This window comes from Somniosus microcephalus, chromosome 11, assembly GCF_052327205.1.
Source record: "Somniosus microcephalus isolate GS21.2 chromosome 11, FLI_Smic_1.0, whole genome shotgun sequence".
NCBI classification, from domain to species: Eukaryota; Metazoa; Chordata; class Chondrichthyes; order Squaliformes; family Somniosidae; genus Somniosus; species Somniosus microcephalus.
The window spans coordinates 19,991,597-20,012,588 of NC_140997.1; the positions used below are offsets into that span (position 1 = coordinate 19,991,597).

The 20,992-nt window shown below is 43.2% G+C and overlaps 1 protein-coding gene across 2 annotated transcripts in view; it reads left to right on the forward strand.

The window, feature by feature from the left end:
• sdk1a (sidekick cell adhesion molecule 1a) overlaps positions 1 to 20,992 on the forward strand; it is an 897,759-nt gene that overhangs the window by 524,420 nt on the left and 352,347 nt on the right. For both annotated transcript variants that reach the window (XM_086000285.1, XM_086000286.1), the window contains one exon: positions 18,391 to 18,502. In XM_086000285.1, the coding sequence (XP_085856411.1) occupies positions 18,391 to 18,502 (112 nt within the window). The remainder of the gene's footprint in view (positions 1 to 18,390; positions 18,503 to 20,992) is intronic.

Here is a 20,992-nt window from a genome sequence, read left to right on the forward strand (position 1 = left end):
TCTGAGGCATGGACAAGCTTATTTGGAAATGATAAGAAATGATTGGAAGTAAATTTAAAGGAGTACACTGGGATGAAGTCTTAATAATAGATTTATTCCGGCGTATTCTTGAGTACTTGTGGAGAAAAGTGACTCTTCCTCATCCCACCCTTATATTTTTTTTAATTCCAAAGTGAGAATTAACAAATATTTGGCACGATGTAGTAACTGGTCTTTTGATGCCATGTTCTTCCTGTTTCCAAGGACGGGTACTGAAATATAGCATTTTTTTTGGTCACTGGCTTACTTTTGGTCACTAGGAACCAACCTCCAGATGGCTCAATGGGCAAACGCACCATGTGATTTGGCTTTGAGCCATATGGAGCAGGAAGGTCTCTGATGAGTTAACTGGTATCCACTGGATTGGAGGTGCTTCGATTGATCTCAACCTGACAAAGCTGGAGAAGGAGCGAACCAGTCAGGGTTTCTGCTGTTGTTCACCATCCATTGACCTCTGTGTGTTGAGCAATACAGTATTGGATGCCTGCTCAGGATTGGTCAGGTTCAGCTGTGAATAGCCAGGTGATGACAAATTCTCACATGGATACTTGTTTAATATGGGGAATCTTACAGTTAACCTCTTTAGTTAGATCCATGCATCATTTAAGGAGCTTAATTGGACAGTTTTATTGACAGATTCAAGAAAGCATTTCCAGCCACTGAAATTCATGTAGAGACTTTTAACCCCCATGCACAGCTTTTTCATTGGGCATGCTGTAACATTTTTCAAATATTGTTAAATATCTTCAACAGGAAACCTCCTTTTCCACTCCAAAAATGCTACCTTGTGGAGGAGGATGAGATTTCCTTGATACCAAAATAATATTAGAGTAGGTGGAGATGTTTTTCCTGTTCTTTCTGAAGGATAAAGCCATTAAGAGCCTGATCTAAGAGTTTTCCCTGCTTTGACTGAGTAATAAAGTTGAATTCTCCAACACTGTGGAATGTGGTGTCAGCTGTGGCTCAGTCTTGCCTCTGAGTCAGAAGGTTGTGGTTTCACGTCCCACTCGACAGACATGAGCACAAAATCTAGGCTGCAGTGCAGTATTATTTCAAAGAAGAGCTGGGAGTTTTTCCCAGTGTTTTGGCCAGTATTTATCCCTCAAACAACATTACTAAATTATCATTATCATTATCGCATTGCTGTTTTTGGAACCTTGCTGTGTGCAATTTGGCTGTCACATTTCCTACATTACAACAGTTACAACAGTGACAACACTTCAAAAAGTACTTCATTGGTTGTAAAGCATTTTGTGACGTCCTGAGGTCATGAAAGGTGCTATATAAATGCAAGTTCTTTCTTTCTAGTTCTAATCTTCAGTGTTGTAGAAACCTTGCACAATGCAGCCTGTAAATAGCTCTGAGCAACTTTTTAATAACGATTTAAGGGGTGGCACAAGAGCTGAAGTTCCGCTACAATCATCATACTTCAGAATTCAGTGAGACTAAAAGCCCAGGATATAGGATAAAGTACCTTAAAGGTGTTACAAATTGATTCATGTCGAGCCAAACCATAATGCATTAATCTGTTAAAATCCATAAAATATTTCCACATTGAACCTTTGAAAATGATTCACAAATTTGATTAGCAGGCTCAAGAGACCAATGTCATTTAGCTCACAAAAGCACACTTCAGAATTTTCTGACCTTACACTGTGCCATGAATAAAGGCTTCTGTGGCTGAATTTATTGCGCAGAAACATGCTAAACTAAAAGTGTTATCACCATTATATGGGTATATATGCTTAATTGGTATAAAGTGGAAAGGGAAGCCCCTTCAGTTACTGGCACAGTATCCATGCATGACAAGGGGATTAAACCCTTTTCGTTGGTTGTAATTGAGAAATGTAAAGCGCTTCATTTTCTTTTTAAAGTTCAATGCTACCTTAGAGTTTGCAAATTGGTCAGTATGTTTGTACTGAATGCTGCCAAGTAATTGCACCAAGACTCGTAAATAGTGAAGGTAGAATCATAGAAATTTACAGCACAGAAGGAGGCCATTCGGCCTGTTGTCCCTGTGCTGGCTCAGCTGTGCTGTGAAAGAGCAGTCGTGTTTAGTCCCACATCCCCGCTTTTTGGCCGTAACCCTGTAAGTTCCTCATCCTCAAGTACCTGTCCAACTGCCTTTTAAAATTATTTATGGAATCAGCTTCCATCACCTTCTCAGGTAAAGCGTTCCAGATCCCAAAAACACTCTGAGTGAAAAAAATTCTCCTCATCTTCCCTCTAGATCGTTTGCCAATGATTTTAAATCTATGACTCTGGTTATTGACCACTCGCCAGAGGGAATAATTTTCTTTATGCCATCAAAGCCTCTTCTCACCTTGAAAACCTCTATTAGGTAGGATGTTTTGGGTTTTGTTTTCCTTTTTCAGATTTACATTTATACCATTGTCTGTGCTTGTAGAAGCACCAAACCCCAATTTTTTGTTTTGTTTTGTGATTCATTCCCTAGCCATCTATTATTTGGCATAAATGAAGTTTTTTTTCCCACTGAAAAACCTTCCACTTATAAAATAAGTAGGTAAGTCCTGTGTAAGAGTGAACCTACCACAAAAGTAAGTAAGAATTCTGTAATGAAGAGCGATTTTAAATCTTGGCCTAGAAATTTCATGCTGTTTTCGCCATAATTCCAGCATATAATTGGGGTAATTAACCTTTTTGGCTCCAAATGGGGCGGAAGCAGCTTATGCCGATTCTCCATCCCAAAATTGATCCCTCCTGAAGTCTCTTGCATTCTTTGGCCCCTGATGCGATCTGCCTGCCGAGTCCTGAGTGATCTGAATGATCCTGAGCAAGCCATTAGGAAGGCAAATGGTATGCTGGCCTTCATTACAAGAGGATTTGAGTACAGGAGTAAAGAAGTCTTACTCCAATTATATAGGGCCTTGGTGAGACCACACCTGGAGTACTGTGTACAATTTTGGTCTCCTTACCTAAGGAAGGATATACTTGCCATAGAGGGAGTGCTACGAAGGTTCACGAGATTGATTCCTGGGATGGCGGGACTGTCGTATGAGAAGAGATTGAGTAAACTAGGCCTGTATTCTCTTGAATTCAGAAGAATGAGAAGGGATCTCATTGAAGCAGACAAAATTATTACAGGGCTTGATAGGGTGGATGCTGGGAGAGTGTTTCCCTTGGCTGGGGATCTAAAACCAGGGGTCACAGCCTCAGGATAAAGGGTAGGCCATTCAGGACTGAGATGAGAAGAAATTTCTTCACACAGAGGGTGGTGAATCTTTGGAATTCTCTACCCCAGAGGGCTGTGGCGGCTCAGTCATTGGGTATATTCAAAACAGAAGTCGATAGATTTCTGATTAGTAAGGGCATCAAGGGATATGGCGATAGGGCTGGTGAATGGAGTTGAGGTAGAAGATCAGCCATGATCTCATTGAATGGCGGAGCAGACTTGAAGGGCCGAATGGCCTACTCCTGCTCCTATTTCTTATGTTCTTATCTCATTTACATGCATTATAATGGGGGCCAGTAGCACTGCAGCTGTGAGTTTTCCGCTTTTACACTCACAAAGCACTCGGGGTAAGTTAGGCTGAGGTGCAGCTCTTTCCAGGATTGGTGGACAAGCGGAGCTAAGGATTTAAGCCTAAACATTGTGAAGAGTTTCACTCACGATTTCTGCAGCTGGGAATGACTTTTTGCAGCGAGGTCTTTTGGCATTCTGCCTACACAGACCTGGACCCGCTTCTGATGTTATGAGATGTCTGAAAGATTTTCAGTCCCACTCCCCTCACTCACAATGTGCATTTCTTAGGAGTATTCCCTATGGGCATTTTCAGGGAAGAGCAGGAGCAGCCTAAGTTGGAGCTAAAGAGTCACGCAGCATTTAAGGAGAATGCATCCCGCTACATATTATCACCCCGCTCCCATAGAATATACAGGCAACACCTGAGGAGATGTGTCAAAAGAGATTGCACTTCACCAAAGAGGCAAAAGGGCAGCTCTGCCACCAACTGCATGAGGACCTGCAACCACAGACATCTTTCCGCACTGCTCTCTTTGAGGTTATGAAGGTGATGACTGCACTCAACTTTTATGGCACAGGCTAATTTCAGGCAACCAGAAGGATCTCTTTCGTATCAGTCAGGATGTAGTACAGGCAGCATTCATTAAGTGACTGTAACATTTTACAAAAGACCTGGGGAATTCATCACCTTGGGCATCACAGTGAGATAGAGTAATCCAGTTTTACAGGGTTGCTAGTTTTACACGGAGGAGAGAATGACAAAAGCCTTCTATCAGAGGAATCCTCAGTGACTGCTGCAAGGGGCATCATTGCACATCTCATCACTTCTCTTCTGTTTAACACAGCCTACCTTTGACACCAGTGCCCTACCTCCTTCAAATATAGGAACAATCCTTCAATCTAGTGTCCATCCTAGAACACGACAATCCATTAGTCCCCTTTGTCCCTGTGTGACCATGCCAATAATCATCATCCGATTGAATAATTCAGCACCAAGTAAGTGCACCCTTTCCTGCATGGCCCTAACATCCATGAATAACAAAATAGGATATAAGTGCACATTCTGTTTTCTTACAGCAAAGTTCAAAGTGAACACAAACCAGCTTACTTTTTCCTAACACTGTGCTTCCCCTAGGTGGCTAAACACGCCTTCCTTTTACCTATTCTAGTGCTTCTCTGTGAAACTGAAAGCCACAATGCAAGTGGTGGTTGGCTGCTCATGTTCTACAAGCGGGTCGTGGGACTGAGATGACGTTTCCCTCATGGTAGCTTGCGTCTGGCAGGATGTCACTGCTGGCAGCATCACTGGAGATTGTTCCCGGGTGCCTGGTGCCTCCTGCTACACTCCACTAGTATGGTGTTTTGAGAGAGAAGGTCGGAGAACTGGCATATGCTGCTGTCCTGAGAGATGGCAGTATCAAGCAGATCAATTCCAGATGTTGACATTCCACTGGGCCTTGGATTTGTGCCTTCATTGATTCAGGAAACTCTGGTGTAAATACCTCTCTCGATCATCAGCAGGCACAATTCTTTTTCCATTGGTGTAAAAGCAGTGCAACTCACCATGTGGAATTTCTAGCCCCTTATCCTTTTTCTTAGAACATCTGTATTGGTTAATATCTCAATACAACCAGCAATCTGATTTACATCAAAAATGTGTGTATATCGAAAGACTGACACATTTTTATCGTATCTCTCACAAACATCTAAAAGCTTAACCCACAATCAATTACGTTGAAGTACACTGATTGTTATGTAACCAAAAGAAGCAGCCATTTTGCACACAGCAAGATCCTAAAACCAACAATGAGATAAATTATCACTGAATCTGCATTTGGTTTCAGTTGAGGGTGAATATTGGCGAGGAAGCTGATCTTCTTGAAATAGTACTATTTAAAGTTTACCTAAACCTCTGTGACAAGCATTTATGGCTTCGGTTTAACATCCTAACCAAAAGATGGCACCTTTGATGAGCAGCATTTCCTCAGTGCTATCCTAGTTTATGGGCGCGAAATTCGGTTACGCCCCGTTTGGGGGCGGTAACCGAGTTAAGGCTGGACATTTAGGGCCCAGCGCGGCAGTACCGTCCCGCATAAGAAGTGGAGCGCAATCTCGGGCGCTCCACTTCCTGGTGGGGCGGTAACCGAGGTGATGTCGGGGCGCGATCGGCGCTCCGCGGAGGGTTGCTGCGTTTCGACGCCCATCCCCTTCAGTTAAAAAGGAGGGCCGTTGCGCACTCTGCAGGGCTTCCGATGGCCCACAGTGGTCCTCCAGGGTGGTGTGGTGCCGCAGCCCAGCACCGATAAACGGTGCCGGGCTGCGCGATAGCAGCCAGGACCACGCCACGGCCTACCACGGAGGGTCAACCTGGAGGTCGACCAAAAAAAGAAAAATGGCGGCACGGGTCGCAGCCGCACCTCCTCTTTAAATACCGCCCCGCAAGCGGAGGTTAGCCCGGTTTGCGATCTGCGAGGCTGGCACTGACATTGCCCGTGGCAGCCTCGCGGGGCGCAGCCGAATTTCCACCGCGGGGCTGTAAGGGGTTGCGGCGCCCCAGTGAAGTTCTCGGGAGGCGCTTTTTTCACGCGCCCCCACCCCCCTGGGCGATAAGCCCTTTGCGCCCCATTAGTGCCCCCCCCTCAAGGAGCTAACGACAGGTGCAAAGGAGCCGAATTTCTAGCCCATATATGTTTAACTCCTGGAATGAGACTAAAAAGGTCTGTTGTTAAAAGCACAACACAAAATCCATCCTTTGCCAAACAAAACTCATGTAAAAATCTATAACTTATTTGCAATGTAGAACTTAAAGGGACTGTGCATAGTACATTAGAAATGTAATCTCTTTTCACTTAACTGATACCGTTTCTACAGAATAAGTAATTGTATTAGTGCTTTAAAATTATGAAAACCTTTCCGGAAAACATTTTGACATGTTATTTGATTTAGGTATGGATCTATTAATGGAGTAATCTTCTGCTGAACTACGAAAAAATAGCTGCATAGCCAATGAGGAAGCGATGTTACCTGCAGTTGAAATCTGCTTTAAGTAGCGACCCCAGTCACAATGTCAATACAAGTGGCATAGCTACTTTGGAGAAAAAGAATATTGGCTTGCTAAGTAAGGCAGAAATGGAGGAGTTTCTCAGTAGTGCAGAAAACAGTGTATGCATTAAAAAAAGGGGCAGGATATGTCAATATTCATCATTGTTTAACAAGAACTAACTGGACAGTCACGAAATCCTGAGGAAATAATTCCAGTTTAACTGAGTATCATAATGAATCAATTCTTCATTTCTCTGAAGATGCTCTGATGGCCAAGAATACAGCCTACAGTGAGGTGAAAGTATCAGACCATAAACTGAGCAAGCAACTGTTTGTGTTCCTGAATTACATACACTGCATTTCCAAAGAAACTCCAAGCAAAAAACCAAAGCCAACTAGAAGTCGGTGCTGAAGATAAAGAATTAGATAACAAAAGATAACCGATACTCCTCTGTGAATTACGAGAAAGTAATCCAATCTCGGGGCTGAGATGATATCATAAACCATGAAGGCAAATCTCAAGTGGTTTATGTTTGTCAGTGAAACCCCAAGATTGGATTTCTGTCTGAAATTCACTGAGAAGTGTCCATTATTGTTCATAAAATATATAAGGTTGTAAATTTTCTTGCTCTGATGCTGTGAAGATGAAAAATGCAGTGTGACGTAGCACAAAGGGTATTATTGATTTTATGGCGTAAGACAAAATGGATGTTATTGATTTTATGATGTAGAACCTCAGTAGCAGATTTTTGATGTAAAACCTGTAGGATTACTAGATTATTTTTTACAGTACATTGCAGGAAAATCTCTATCCTGTATAGTAGACTGATGCGGACAAGACTGAACAACAAACAATTTGGATATATGTTTGATGGCAATCATTTTGGAAAGTTTTGCATAACAAAAAGTAATGAACTATACAGTAAAATACATGGACCACATCTAGAAATAAAGACTCATTAGGGTAGATTTTCCATCCATTTGATTTCAATGGACCTAAAACTGTAGATGGAGGTTCAAGTGCCATGCTGTAGGCAATGACTTGAAAAATCCACTCTATTATAAAAAGAAGCACCCATGGAGCATTCTTTTTCTTCTACAGACTATGGTGCAGCCACGCTATAACAACTGTAAATACTAAATAAGAACATTTAATTCTCTATATTTCGATGATGGTGAATAGAATGTATGAACACTGACATTCTACCAGTTTCACAAAAACATATATTTTTAATTCAGGAGTTGCCACATCACTATTCTTATTTCAGTAGAAATACATTGTCCACATGTATATTTCATCTGTTGCAATTGCATTGAGGTTGTCTGAAATACAAGTACTGGGAGGGAATTCTAGCTAAAAGTAGCATATGTTTGGAGCACTATTGTGCCTCTATTTGATGCGTCATGGCAACAATTTATAAAATGGTGTTTAAAATACTGATCCAGTTACCATTCGTTTCTGGGCATTCTATAATCTTTAATACTTGGTTTTGTAATGGTTTTAACTTAAGCAGGATAGGAAAGTTTAAAGGCATATGTTTGGTTCAAAATACCTCCCCTTTTTAGGGAAGCAGGTGGTGGTGCAACTTCAGTCTGAGAGCTGCAATGGCTCTGAGAAACTAAGCTACAGGTTTCCTGGAGTTAGGCAGCTCATTTGACGTTATGTGCCCTGCTGTTTGCATTGGGAGCCCGTCCCAAATGCACAGGAACGTTCCCTGTAATCAACTTGGCCTGCATGGACCAGTAGAGTGGAAGATCAACTCTGTGGTCTTCTTAAACTTCTTTTTAAATTTTAAATTTTATCGTAAGTGTATTATTTTCTTCTATAGAAATGGGGAAATAGACTTTTCCGCCCCAGTTTTGCGATCCTGGCAAAAATGAGGCTATGCTAGCCCATGGCACAGGAGCATCTGCACCAACAACTTGGGATGGCTTCCATCATACTTTGTGATAAGAATCTCTGTCCCTACTTTGAATAGGATGCTGGCACATGTGACCAAACACTCTGGGCAAGTTTCACATGTGGCTGGAAAACATAAAATCTCAGCAAAGGCGGCAGCTCTCAAGGAGCTATAGTTTGCCCGTACAGGGTAAGTTGTGGTGATGGCAGAAGAGTGGACTAATTGTTCACAGTGGAGACATGTGAGCCACACTGCTCCCTTTGATCCTGTAGAGTTGTAAGTGCTACTACCCGCCCCCGCACCTCCTCTTCAAATTCCCCTTGCTACCGTTTTGGGACTACAATATTGCTGCCCTATAACTGAGCCACATTCTCTGCAAGCGCCCTTTCCCCAGCTTTGCAGAGTCACACCATAAATGCCAACAGCAATTGAGAATAATGGGAAAAAGCGACTGGGCAGGAAAGAAACTCAAAAACGGTAGACTAACCAACAAAATACAGAGAGAGGAGTTTACAAGTGGGGAAAAAAAGCCATCTGCAGTAGAAAGCACCCATAAAACTGTAGAAAACCTATATTAGCAGGGCAGTTCCCAGGACTCTTCATGTAGTCATTTGTTATGGGCATGGCTTGTGCTTTGAGTGGAGCCTTGCCCCAAGATTTGAAATTCGACCTGTAAACAGGTAATTTACATATTTCTGAAAGGCCTCAGTCTTTGCCTCCAAATCGCCCATGAGAAATCTGAGTTGCAAATCTGTCGCATGCCTGATTTTCCGACCTGCACGGCCAGCAAGGTCTCTCAGAATTTACCCTTCCTTCCCTTTTAACTCCTATTTGTGCAGGCTTGGTTTTGTGGACAGAATTATAAGAACATAAGAAATAGGAGCAGGAGTAGGCCAATCGGCCCCTCGAGCCTGCTCCGCCATTCAATAAGATCATGGCTGATCTGATCCTAACCGCCAATCCACTATCACAGAACCATCTCCTGAATCTAACAGAATTAGACACACAAAATAGGAGCAGGATCAGGCTACACGGCCCCTGGGCCCGCTCCGCTACCCACAGGGCCATGACCGATCCGAACCTAGACTCATGTCCAAATTCCTGCCCGCTCCCCGTAACCCTTAATTCCCTTTACTTCTAGGAAACTGTCTATTTCTGTTTTAAATTTATGTAATGATGTAGCTTCTACAGCTTTTTGGGGCAGCATATTCCATGGACCTACCACCCTCTGAGTGAAGTAGTTCCTCCTCATCTCAGTTTTGAAAGAGCAGCCCCTTATTCTAAGACTATGCCCCCTAGTTCTAGTTTCACCCATCATCGGGAACATCTTCCCCGCATCCACCCGATACAACCCCTTCACAATCTTATATGTTTCAATAAGATCACCTCTCATTCTTCTGAACTCCAATGAGTAGAGTCCCAATCTACTCAACCTCTCCTCATATGTCCATCCCCTCATCCCCGGTATTAACCGAGTGAACCTTCTTTGTACTGACTCGAGAGCAAGTATGTCCTTTCTTAAGTATGGACACCAAAACTGTACGCAGTATTCCAGGTGCGGTCTCACCAATACCTTGTACAACTGAAGCAATACCTCCCTATTTTTATATTCTATCCCCCTAGCAATGAAAGCCAACATTCCATTGGCCTTCTTAATCACTTGCCGCACCTGCATACTAACCTTTTGAGTTTCGTGCACCAGGACCCCCAGATCCCTTTGTACTTCAGTACTTTCCAGTTTCTTGCCATTAAGATAATAACTTGCTCTACGATTTTTCCTGCCAAAGTGCATAACCTCACACTTTCTAGTATTGTATTCCATCTGCCAAATCTCTGCCCACTTACTTAGCCTGTCTATGTCCCCTTGCAGGTTTTTTATGTCCTCCTCACTCACTACTTTCCCTCCCATCTTAGTATCATCTGCAAACTTTGATATGTTACACTCGGTCCCCTCCTCCAAATCGTTAATATAGATTGTAAAGAGTTGGGGACCCAGCACTGACCCCTGCGGAACACCACTAGTTACTGATTGCCAGTCTGAGAATGAACCATTTATCCCAACTCTCTGCCTTCTGTTAGATAGCCAATCCTCTATCCATGCCAGAATATTACCCCCAATCCCGTGATTTTTTATCTTAAGCAATAATCTTTTGTGTGGCACCTTGTCAAATGCCTTTTGGAAGTCTAAATACACTACGTCCACTGGTTCCCCTTTATCCACCCTATATGTTACTTCCTCAAAGAACTCCAGCAAATTTGTCAAACATGACTTCCCCTTCATAAAACCATGCTGACTTTGTCCTATTAAATTATGATTATCCAAATGTCCTGTTACTGTCTCCTTAATAATGGACTCCAAAATTTTACCTACCACAGATGTTAGGCTAACCGGACTATAGTTTCCAGCCTTCTGTCTACTGCCCTTTTTAAATAAGGGTGTTACATTAGCAGTTTTCCAGTCTGCTGGGACCTTTACCGAGTCCAGGGAGTTTTGGAAAATTATTACCAATGCATCCACAATCCCTACCGCCACTTCCCTCAAGACCCTAGGATGTAAGCCATCAGGTCCAGGTGATTTATCCGCCTTGAGTCCCATTATTTTACCGAGTACCACTTCCTTAGTGATTTTGATCGTGTTTAGCTCCTCCCCCCCTTTAGCCCCCTGTTTGTCCAGTGTTGGGATATTCTTAGTGTTTTCTACTGTAAAGACTGATACAAAATATTCATTCAGTGTTTTTGCCATTTCCATATTTCCCACCATTAATTTCCCGGTCTCATCCTCTAAGGGACCAACATTTACTTTAGCCACCCTTTTTCTTTTTATATAACTTTCAAAACTCTTACTATCTGTTTTTATATTTTTTGCTAATTTACTTTCATAATCTATCTTCCCTTTCTTAATCAATCTTTTTGTTATTTTTTGCTGTCTTTTAAAGTTTTCCCAATCCTCTATCCTCCCACTAGATTTGGCTACCTTATATGCCCTTGTTTTTAGTCGAATACTATCCTTAATTTCTTTACTTAGCCACGGATGGCTGTCTTTTCTTTTACACCCTTTTCTTCTCAGTGGAATATATTTTTTTTGGAAGTTGTAAAATAACTCCTTAAATGTACACCACTGATCATGTATCGTCTTACCCTTTAATCTATTTTCCCAATCCACCCTACTCAATTCCGCTCTCATACCTTCATAGTCTCCTTTATTCAAGCTTAGCACGCTTGTTTGAGATCCAACCTTCTCACCCTCTAATTGAATATGGAATTCAAACATGTTATGGTCACTCATTCCAAGGGGATCCTTTACTAGGACATTTTTAATTAATCCTGTCTCGTTACACAGGACCAGATCTAAGGTTGCTTGCCCCCTGGTCGGTTCAGTTACATACTGCTCAAGAAACCCATCCCTAATACACTCAATGAACTCATCCTCAAGGCAGCCCTGCCCAATTTGATTTGTCCAATTAATATGATAGTTAAAATCCCCCATAATTATAGATGTTCCCTTATTACAAGCCTCAACTATTTCCTGATTGATACTCCGTCCAACAGAGTTGCCACTGTTCGGAGGCCTACAGACTACGCCCACTAGTGTTTTTTTCCCCTTATTATTCCTTACCTCCACCCAAACTGTTTCATTATCCTGATCTTTTGACCCAATATCATTTCTCTGTATTACAGTGATTCCTTCCTTTATTAACATAGCCACCCCACCTCCCCTTCCTTCCTGCATGTCCTTCCAAATGTTGGGAACTACTATTTGTCACTTAAATATTTACAAACGGCAGTGACTTCCAGGCTTTGATCAGTTTCTATCTTTTTGGAGCACTTTTAAAAGTAAATTGTGTTTTTTTATGCCTATTAAGTGTTTTATTTTTCTTACATAGGCATATTTTAGGGCTTTAAGGAAGTTTTTGTGCTTTAAACTGTGGCTAATTCCACATTACCTATAGTTCAGAGCTGCTGTTGGCTTCAATATTCTATTTTTTTGGACAAATTTACTTCGGCTGAGTTCTCACGTCTTCCAGTTCTGAACTCAAAACCTTGCAGTATGATGAAAACAAAGCCTCAAATTGTTGCTTCACAAAAAAAACCAATTGTTTTGATGTATGGGACACCTGCTCGCAACAGACACTTCATGCAGCAGGGCCTATAAAATCAATTTAAATTACTTTTCACCATCCCCTCCTCCATAAAAAAAAACCTTTGTAGATGCCTGTAATTGGTGCAAGGCACAGTTTTGAGCTAGTGCTATAACTGATATGAAACGACATACAGGGGTGTATTTTCCAGCCAGTGCCAATCCCATACAAACACTTAGCAGACTTGTATTCTGTGCACTACACTTCTTTTTATAACAGGTGTTATTAACCTATTTATTTTACTAGTAACAGTATGCCGAGACCTAACTTACTACAGTATAGGGGTAATTACGTCATACCGCACCTGCAGGGAGCGCAGGCTGGAGAATTTGGACACTATTTCTCACCTTCAAGCATGACTTCCTGATGGGATTGCGGAATTACCCTTTATGTTTATGAAATTCCCAGAATCCAGTGTCAAACGTGTGTAACTGAAGTTGAATGCCTCCAAACTGTATCCCAAAGATGATTGTGCCGATTTAAACAGTGAAGCAGGGCAATTATTGGGTTTTTAATATTCTTCATCTACCATAGATAATTCAAAGGCCATAGGGGATGTTTTTCTTAACATTGCCCCAATTCAGAGCAAATTACTTGCTTTGGTCATGTAGCATTCCCCTTTCATAATTTGTGTCTCATTATTTTTCATATCCTGTCATATCAATCACATTTATTCTGGTTCTGAGAGTATGAGAGAGAATGACTTCCAGTTTGGGTCTATTTTCAATTTGTGGACATGAGATTTAGTAAGTTTAAGTTATGGTTCTGCTAGTTTCTGGTGGAAATAATTACATAAGATTCCAATTATACCAGAAACTTGCTTTAAATTTCGCATCATTGAGAAAATGTTCCAAGCTAAAAAGTAGGACCTCGAAGGTAGTAATCTCTGGATTACTACCAGTGCCACGTGCTAGTAAGAGTACAGAGAACAGGATAGTTAGGCTAAATACGTGGCTTGAGCAGTGGTGTAAGAGGGAGGGTTTTAAATTTTTGAGGCATTGGAACCAGTTTTGTGGTAGGTGTGACCTATACAAAAGGGACGGTCTACACCTGTGCAGAGATGGAACTGATGTTCTCGGGGTAATTTTTGATAAAGCAGTTCGGGAGCATTTAAACTAGTATGGCAGGGGGCTAGAAACCTATGTAGTGAAATAGAGGAAAGTGAAAGGCAGACAGAAATAAATGATAAAAGGGTGAGGAACAAAAAACAAAGGGCCAAACTAATTCATAAAAAATGTGAGCATAAAAAAAGCCTGAGGGTTTTATACCTTAATGCGAGAAGCATCAGGAACAAGGTAGATGAATTAGCTGTGGAAATAGAGGTTAATAATTATGACCTAATTGGGATTACGGAAACATGGTTGCAGGGTGAGCAGGGCTGGGAGCTTAACATACAGGGGTATTCAGTATTTAGGAAGGATCGACAAAAAAGAAAGGGAGGAGGGGTAGCATTGCTAGTAAAAGAGGGGATAAATGCAATTGAAAGGAAGGATATTAACTCAGTTAATACAGAATCTATATGGGTGGAGCTAAGAAATAGCGAGGGGCGAAAAACATTAATAGGAGTGGTATATAGGCCTCCAAATAGTAAAATAGAGGTTAGGGAGGGCATCACGAGGGAAATTAGAGAAGCGTGCAATAAGAGCACAGCTGTCATCATAGGTGACTTTAACTTACATATAGATTGGACTAGCCTAATCAGTAAAAATAATGAGGAGGAGGAATTCCTTGAGTGTTTGAGGGATGGTTATCTGGATCAATATGTCGAGGAACCAACTCGGGAACAGGCTATATTGGACTGGGTACTGTGCAATGAGAAGGGACTAATCAGTAATCTTGTTGTACGGGGACCCTTGGGTCAGAGCGATCATAACATGATCGATTTCTCACTCGAAATGGAGAGCGAAGAAATTGACTCAGAGACTAAGGTCCTGAATTTAAACAAGGGGAATTATGATGCCATGAGACGGGAACTGAGTAGGTCTGATTGGACAACGTTCCTGGGAGGACTGGAGGTAGATAAACAATGGCAAACATTTAAAGATAGAATGACAAAATTGCAAAAATTGTTTATACCAATCTGGCATAAAAGGAAATCTAAAAAGGTGACTCAACCGTGGATAACAGGGGAAATTAGAGACAGCATAAAATCCAAAGATAGGGCGTATAAAATAGCCAAAAAAAGCGCCAGAGCGGAAGATTGGGAACAGTTTAAGATAGAGCAAAGGAGGGCAAAGGGCATAATCAAGAGGGGCAAAATAGCTTACGAAAACAAGCTGGCGGAAAATATAAAAACTAACTCCAAAAGCTTTTATAAGTATATCAAAAGGAAAAGACTGGTGAAAACCAAAGTTGGTCCATTGCAGTCAGATACGGGGGAATATATAATGGGAAATAAGGAAATGGCAGATCAACTAAATGCATACTTTGGGTCAGTCTTTACGAAGGAAGACACAAAAAACCTCCCTGGGATATCGGGAAAAATAGGGACATTGGCAAAGGAGGAACTGACGCAAATCAATATCTCTAAGGATATGGTGTTAAGGAAGCTAAAGGGATTGAAGGTGGACAAATCCCCAGGGCCTGATAACATGCATCCTAGGGTACTGAAGGAGGTGGCCCTAGAGATAGCGGATGCACTAAGGATGATTTTTCAGAATTCATTAGACTCGGGAACAGTGCCGATGGATTGGAGGGTAGCTAACGTTACCCCACTATTCAAAAAGGGGGGTAGGGAAAAAGCAGGTAATTACAGACCTGTAAGCCTTACATCAGTTGTGGGCAAAATGCTGGAGTCCATCATTAAGGATGAAATAGCGGAGCACTTAGCAAATGGGGACAGGATAGGACAGAGTCAACATGGATTTACAAAGGGTAAATCGTGCTTGACTAATCTATTGGAATTTTTTGAGGGAGTAACTGGTAGAATAGATGGGGGAGAGCCAGTAGATGTGGTGTACCTGGACTTCCAAAAGGCCTTCGATAAGGTCCCACATAAAAGATTAGCATGGAAAATTGAGGCTCATGGGATAAAGGGGAAAGTTTTGGCGTGGATAGGGAACTGGCTGTCAGATAGAAAACAGAGAGTTGGAATAAACGGCTCATTTTCTGAATGGCAGGCAGTAACAAGTGGGGTACCACAGGGATCTGTCCTGGGCCCCCAGCTGTTCACAATTTACATTAATGACCTGGATCAGGGAGTCGGATGCAGCATTTCCAAATTTGCAGACGACACTAAACTAGGAGGGGGGGTGGGCTCAGAGGAAGAGACCAGGAAGCTCCAGAGCGATTTGGACAGACTGGGCGATTGGGCGGATAAATGGCAGATGCACTATAATGTGGACAAGTGCGAAGTTATCCACCTTGGGTGCAGGAACGGGAGGGCAAATTATTATTTAAATGGCAATAGATTGGGAGAGGGGGAAGTACAGAGAGACCTGGGTGTTCTTGTACACCAGTCACTGAAGGCGAGCATGCAGGTGCAACAGGCGGTCAAGAAGGCAAACGGTATGCTGGCCTTCATAGCAAAAGGGTTAGAATACAGGAACAGGGATACCTTGCTGCAGCTGTACAGGGCACTGGTGAGACCACACCTCGAGTACTGTGTACAGTTTTGGTCGCCTCATCTGAGGAAGGATGTTCTTGCCATGGAGGGGGTGCAGCGGCGATTCACCAGGCTGATACCAGGAATGGCGGGAATGACCTATGAGGAGAGACTATGTAGTTTAGGGATGTACACACTGGAGTTTAGAAGATTGAGAGGGGACCTCATAGAAGTGTATAAAATTCTGACAGGTCTAGACAGACTGGATGCAGAAGGAATGTTTCCCTTGGCGGGTGAGAACAGAACTAGAGGACATAATTTAAGGATAAGGGCTAAACCATTTAGGACAGAGATGAGGGGGAATTTCTTCACTCAGAGAGTGGTGAACCTGTGGAACTCATTGCCACAGAGGGCAGTGTACGCCAGCTCATTAAATATATTTAAGAGGGAATTAGATATATTTCTACGGGCAAAAGGGGTTAAGGGTTACGGAGAGAAGGCGGGGACGGGATACTGAATTAAAGGATCAGCCATGATCTCATCGAATGGCGGAGCAGGCACGAAGGGCCGAATGGCCTACTCCTGCTCCTATCTTCTATGTATCTATGTATCTATGTATTATAGACATTGTCGGTTATTCTTTCTGATGTCTCTGTCTGGCCACAAATTTCAATTTGTGTCAAAGATTGAAGGAAAGGTTTTTAAAATGACCCGGAAGCTTAGTAGGAGTAAAATGCAAGGCAGTTGAGCCAGGGATTTTTTTTTTATTCGTTTATGGGATCAGGGCGTCGCTGGCAATGCCAGCATTTATTGCCCATTCCTAGTTGCCCCTGAGAAGGTGGTGGTGAGCCACCTTCTTAAACCGCTGCAGTCTGTGTGGTGATGGTACTCCCACAGTGCTGTTCGGTAGGGAGTTCCAGGATTTTGGCCCAGCGACGATGAAGGATCGGTGATATACTTCTAAGTCAGGATGGTGTGTGACTTGGAGGGGAACTTGGAGGTGGTGGACTTCCCATGCGCCTGCTGCCCTTGTCCTTCTAGGTGGAAGAGGTCGCGGGTTTGGGAGGTGCTGCCGAAGAAGCCTTGGCGAGTTGCTGCAGTGCATCTTGTAGATGGTACACACTGCAGCCATGGTGCGCTGGTGGTGGAGCGAGTGAATGTTTAAGGTGGTGGATGGGGTGCCAATCAAGCGGGCTGCTTTGTCCTGGATGGTGTCGAGCTTCTTGAGTGTTAGAGCTGCACTCTTCCAGGCAAGGGGAGAGTATTCCATCACACTCCTTACTTGTGCCTTGTAGATGGTGGAAAGGCTTTGGGGAGTCAGGAGGTGAGACACTCGCCACAGAATACCTAACCTCTGACCTACTCTTGTTGCCACAGTATTTATGTGGCTGGTCCAGTTAAGTTTCTGGTTAATGGTGACCCCCCAGGATGTTGATGGTGGGGGATTCGGCGATGGTAATGGCATTGAATGTCAAGGGGAGGTGGTTAGACTCTCGCTTGTTGGAGATAGTCATTGCCTGGCACTTGTGTGGCGCGAATGTTACCTGCCACTTATCAGCCCAAGCCTGAACGTCGTCCAGGTTTTGTTGCATGCGGGCATGGACTGCTTCATTAACTGTGGAGTTGCGAATGGCGCTGAACACTGTGCAGTCATCAGCGAACATCCCCACTTCTGACCTTATGTTGGAGGGAAGGTCATTGATGAAGCAGCTGAAGATGGTTGGGCCTAGGACACTGCCCTGAGGAACTCCTGCAGCAATGTCCTGGGGCATTGATGATTGACCTTCAACCACCACAACCATCTTCCTTTGTGCTAGGTATGACTCCAGCCAGTGGAGAGTTTTCCCCCGATTCCCATTGACTTCAGTTTTACTCGGGCTCCTTGATGCCAGACTCGGTCAAATGCTGCCTTGATTTCAAGGACAGCCACTCTCACCTCACCTCTGGAATTCAGCTCCTTTGTCCATGTTTGGACCAAGGCTGTAATGGTAGCCGAGTGGTCTTGGCGGAACCCAAACTGGGCATCAGTGAGCAGGTTATTGGTGAGTAAGTGCCGCTTGATAGCTCTGTCGATGACACCTTCCATCACTTTGCTGATGATTGAGAGTAGACTGATGGTTAGTTTGACATGCTATTGTCTACCTGGTGGAGGAGGGGGAGAATCTACAACTTTTGCAATAAGATTTGATAAGATCATTTTTCCTTGAACTCTTGTTGTAACTTGCATTCTTCTCATTACAGATGCTGGGGACCTAGCTGACCCTGTGGCACCAACAATTGTTATTTCTCCGAAAAACACCAGTATAGTGGCTGGCACAAGCGAGGTCACTCTGGAATGTGTTGCCAATGCAAGGTTAGTAAAAACAAATAACAAGGTCTATGTTGGTGAGTGCTAGTCTGTAAAGAAAAACTGACAAAGTTGTAAACTATTTCATGTTATCAGTTGCTTGCACACGCCTGCTTTGCTGCTTTTCAGTATTTTTTCTTCAGCGTTCAGCAATTTATGCTCTGTAGCATTTCTTCACGTAATTTTGAGGTAAACTTTATATTGAGTTTTTTGTGTATAAATGAGAAAATATGGACAATGTACTAATTACACACCTGTTGTAACCTCTTCTGCGTTCTATAAGTGTCAGTGTTTTAAGCTGAGTGGATAGAGAGGCAGTCAGTTAGTCTTCATTTGATGTTGATTCAATTTTTTTTTTTAAGTTGCATTTTGAAGCCAACTTGTTATCTCAACTGTGCTCCATTGACTTTTAGGGTCAAAGCTAATCACTTAAAATTGTGAGGTTGAGATTCTAATTTTAACGTCCGCCTGGCAGAGAAAGAGACACATATATAGGGAGAGAGGCAAACAGTTTCTTCCTGCATTCTAATTTCATTTCTTTAAAAAAAGCTTGAATTCTGAAAGCAAACTAAACAACTTTAAGAGTGATGGAGTGGTAGGATAGTGGGAAGGTGAAGGGATAGCGGAGGGGTATGAGGGGATGGAGAAGCAGGAGTAATGGGGGGGCGGTGATAGGAAGGGATCAGCTGCAAGACACATTTTTCCAACTGCAATCTGCAACTGTTGGTAGCTCCTTTCTCCTCCACACTATGCCATATCACCCACCACCTTCCACCAAAAAGAAAAAAAAGCCAGAGAAACAAACAGAAGAGGACAGAGAAAGAAGCTATGAATTGTTGAGGGAAAAGAGGCAGAAGACACAGAGAGAGCAACACAGACCGTAGAGAAAGATAAGAGAGTCACCATTGACATGAATCAGTCATTCATGAAAGAAAGACTTATGAAATAATACTGAGCGGCCTGCGGGTGGCGCTGTCCAGGGAGAGTATAAATACCCGGGCACGGGCCTAGCTTGCGCAGGACATTCTTAACAGGAACTAGTGAAGGACACAACTAGACCTCCATGTTGTAAAACGGTTGATTAAAGCTTTGTTTAACGCTTAGACCAAGTGCCTAGTAGTTTTCTTACGTCAACCATATTCTCTAACTTACCATGTGCACCATCATGAGTAATCAACTAGTAATATATTTAAAAAATCTTTCAGTTCAGTCAGCTGCTTCCATTATAAATGATTATGTTCACATTTATAATGGAACCTGCCTGCGTAAGCCTGTCATACTGTAATTGCACCCCCCTGCCAATGGAAGTACTGTAATGCCGCCATAGACAGGAGGGTGTACTTACAGCGTGACAATATAAATATAGACAGAGGAATTTATCTTGGAAATATATAAAAATTGAAGCCAACTTATTATCTCAGCTGTGTTCCATTGACTGTTAGGGGCAAAGTTAATCACTTAGAACTGTGAAATAGAGATTTTAATTTTAATGCCCATCTGAATTACATCTGGATTCCCTGGTCCAATTTCCCCCAGCCATCTAATGCTGCAAATTGGGCAGAATCTGGAAGCAGCAAAAAAAAAGGGGCGGTCAGATCTATTGCCTCTCCACCCTGACCTGGGTTTTCCTCCCACTGAATGGTCACTGGTGGGTGGCCCCTACCCACCACTTCATGTAAATTACAGCGCTGAGGCAGGGCTCAGCAAGCCACCCCATTGCCCTGCTATCAGCCACCCACAGGGACCACCAGGAGAAGGGCGGCGGTTATCCCCAGGGTAGTGGCAGAAGGTCCCCCAAAGCCCCTTTGGGGAGGAGAAGTTCTATTAGTGAACACTGATCCCTCTCATTAGGCTGCATTCCCTTACCTTGGTTCAGTCCGAGGCCTAACAATTTAAATGACCCTCTGATCAACAGGGCCCTGTGTCCCCCCCCCGCTTTACAGTCTTCTTCAAGTAGCAGTACCACGGCAGCACTACTGGAATTTCCCTTAATGGCAGCAGTGGGGATACATAATGACCCTCGGTCCAGGAGAATGGGTTGGGGCGGGGTGTTGGGTTGAAGTCTGACTGAAAATTATGCAATTGAGGACAATCCCTAGGATTGCGCATGACTTTCTGAACGTAGTAACGGTTGAGAAACTTGGGGCTGAAATTCCTCGGCTGTAACTATGGCAGGAGACTGGCAGAACGTCCCAGAAGACGTTTCGGGGAGTTTCCTATTCACCTTGTCAGAGGTGGAACCTCAATCCCCCCCTTTACGAGGCAAATGGCGTGGCCGGAGGTAGGCCCTCACTACGCCAGGTGTTCCCACTATGTTGGCTCAGTCAGGACCGGGTGCATCAGTTGGGAGTATAGTGCACCCAGTGAGTTTAGGCAATCTGGCGTCCACAAGAACAGATGTGGTCCCCATTGGTGGGGTCCAGTCCAGGGAAGCGGCAAGCACCCACAAAGAGTCGGATTTTTTATAATAGACCGGTTACCTGAATTAAGGATCTG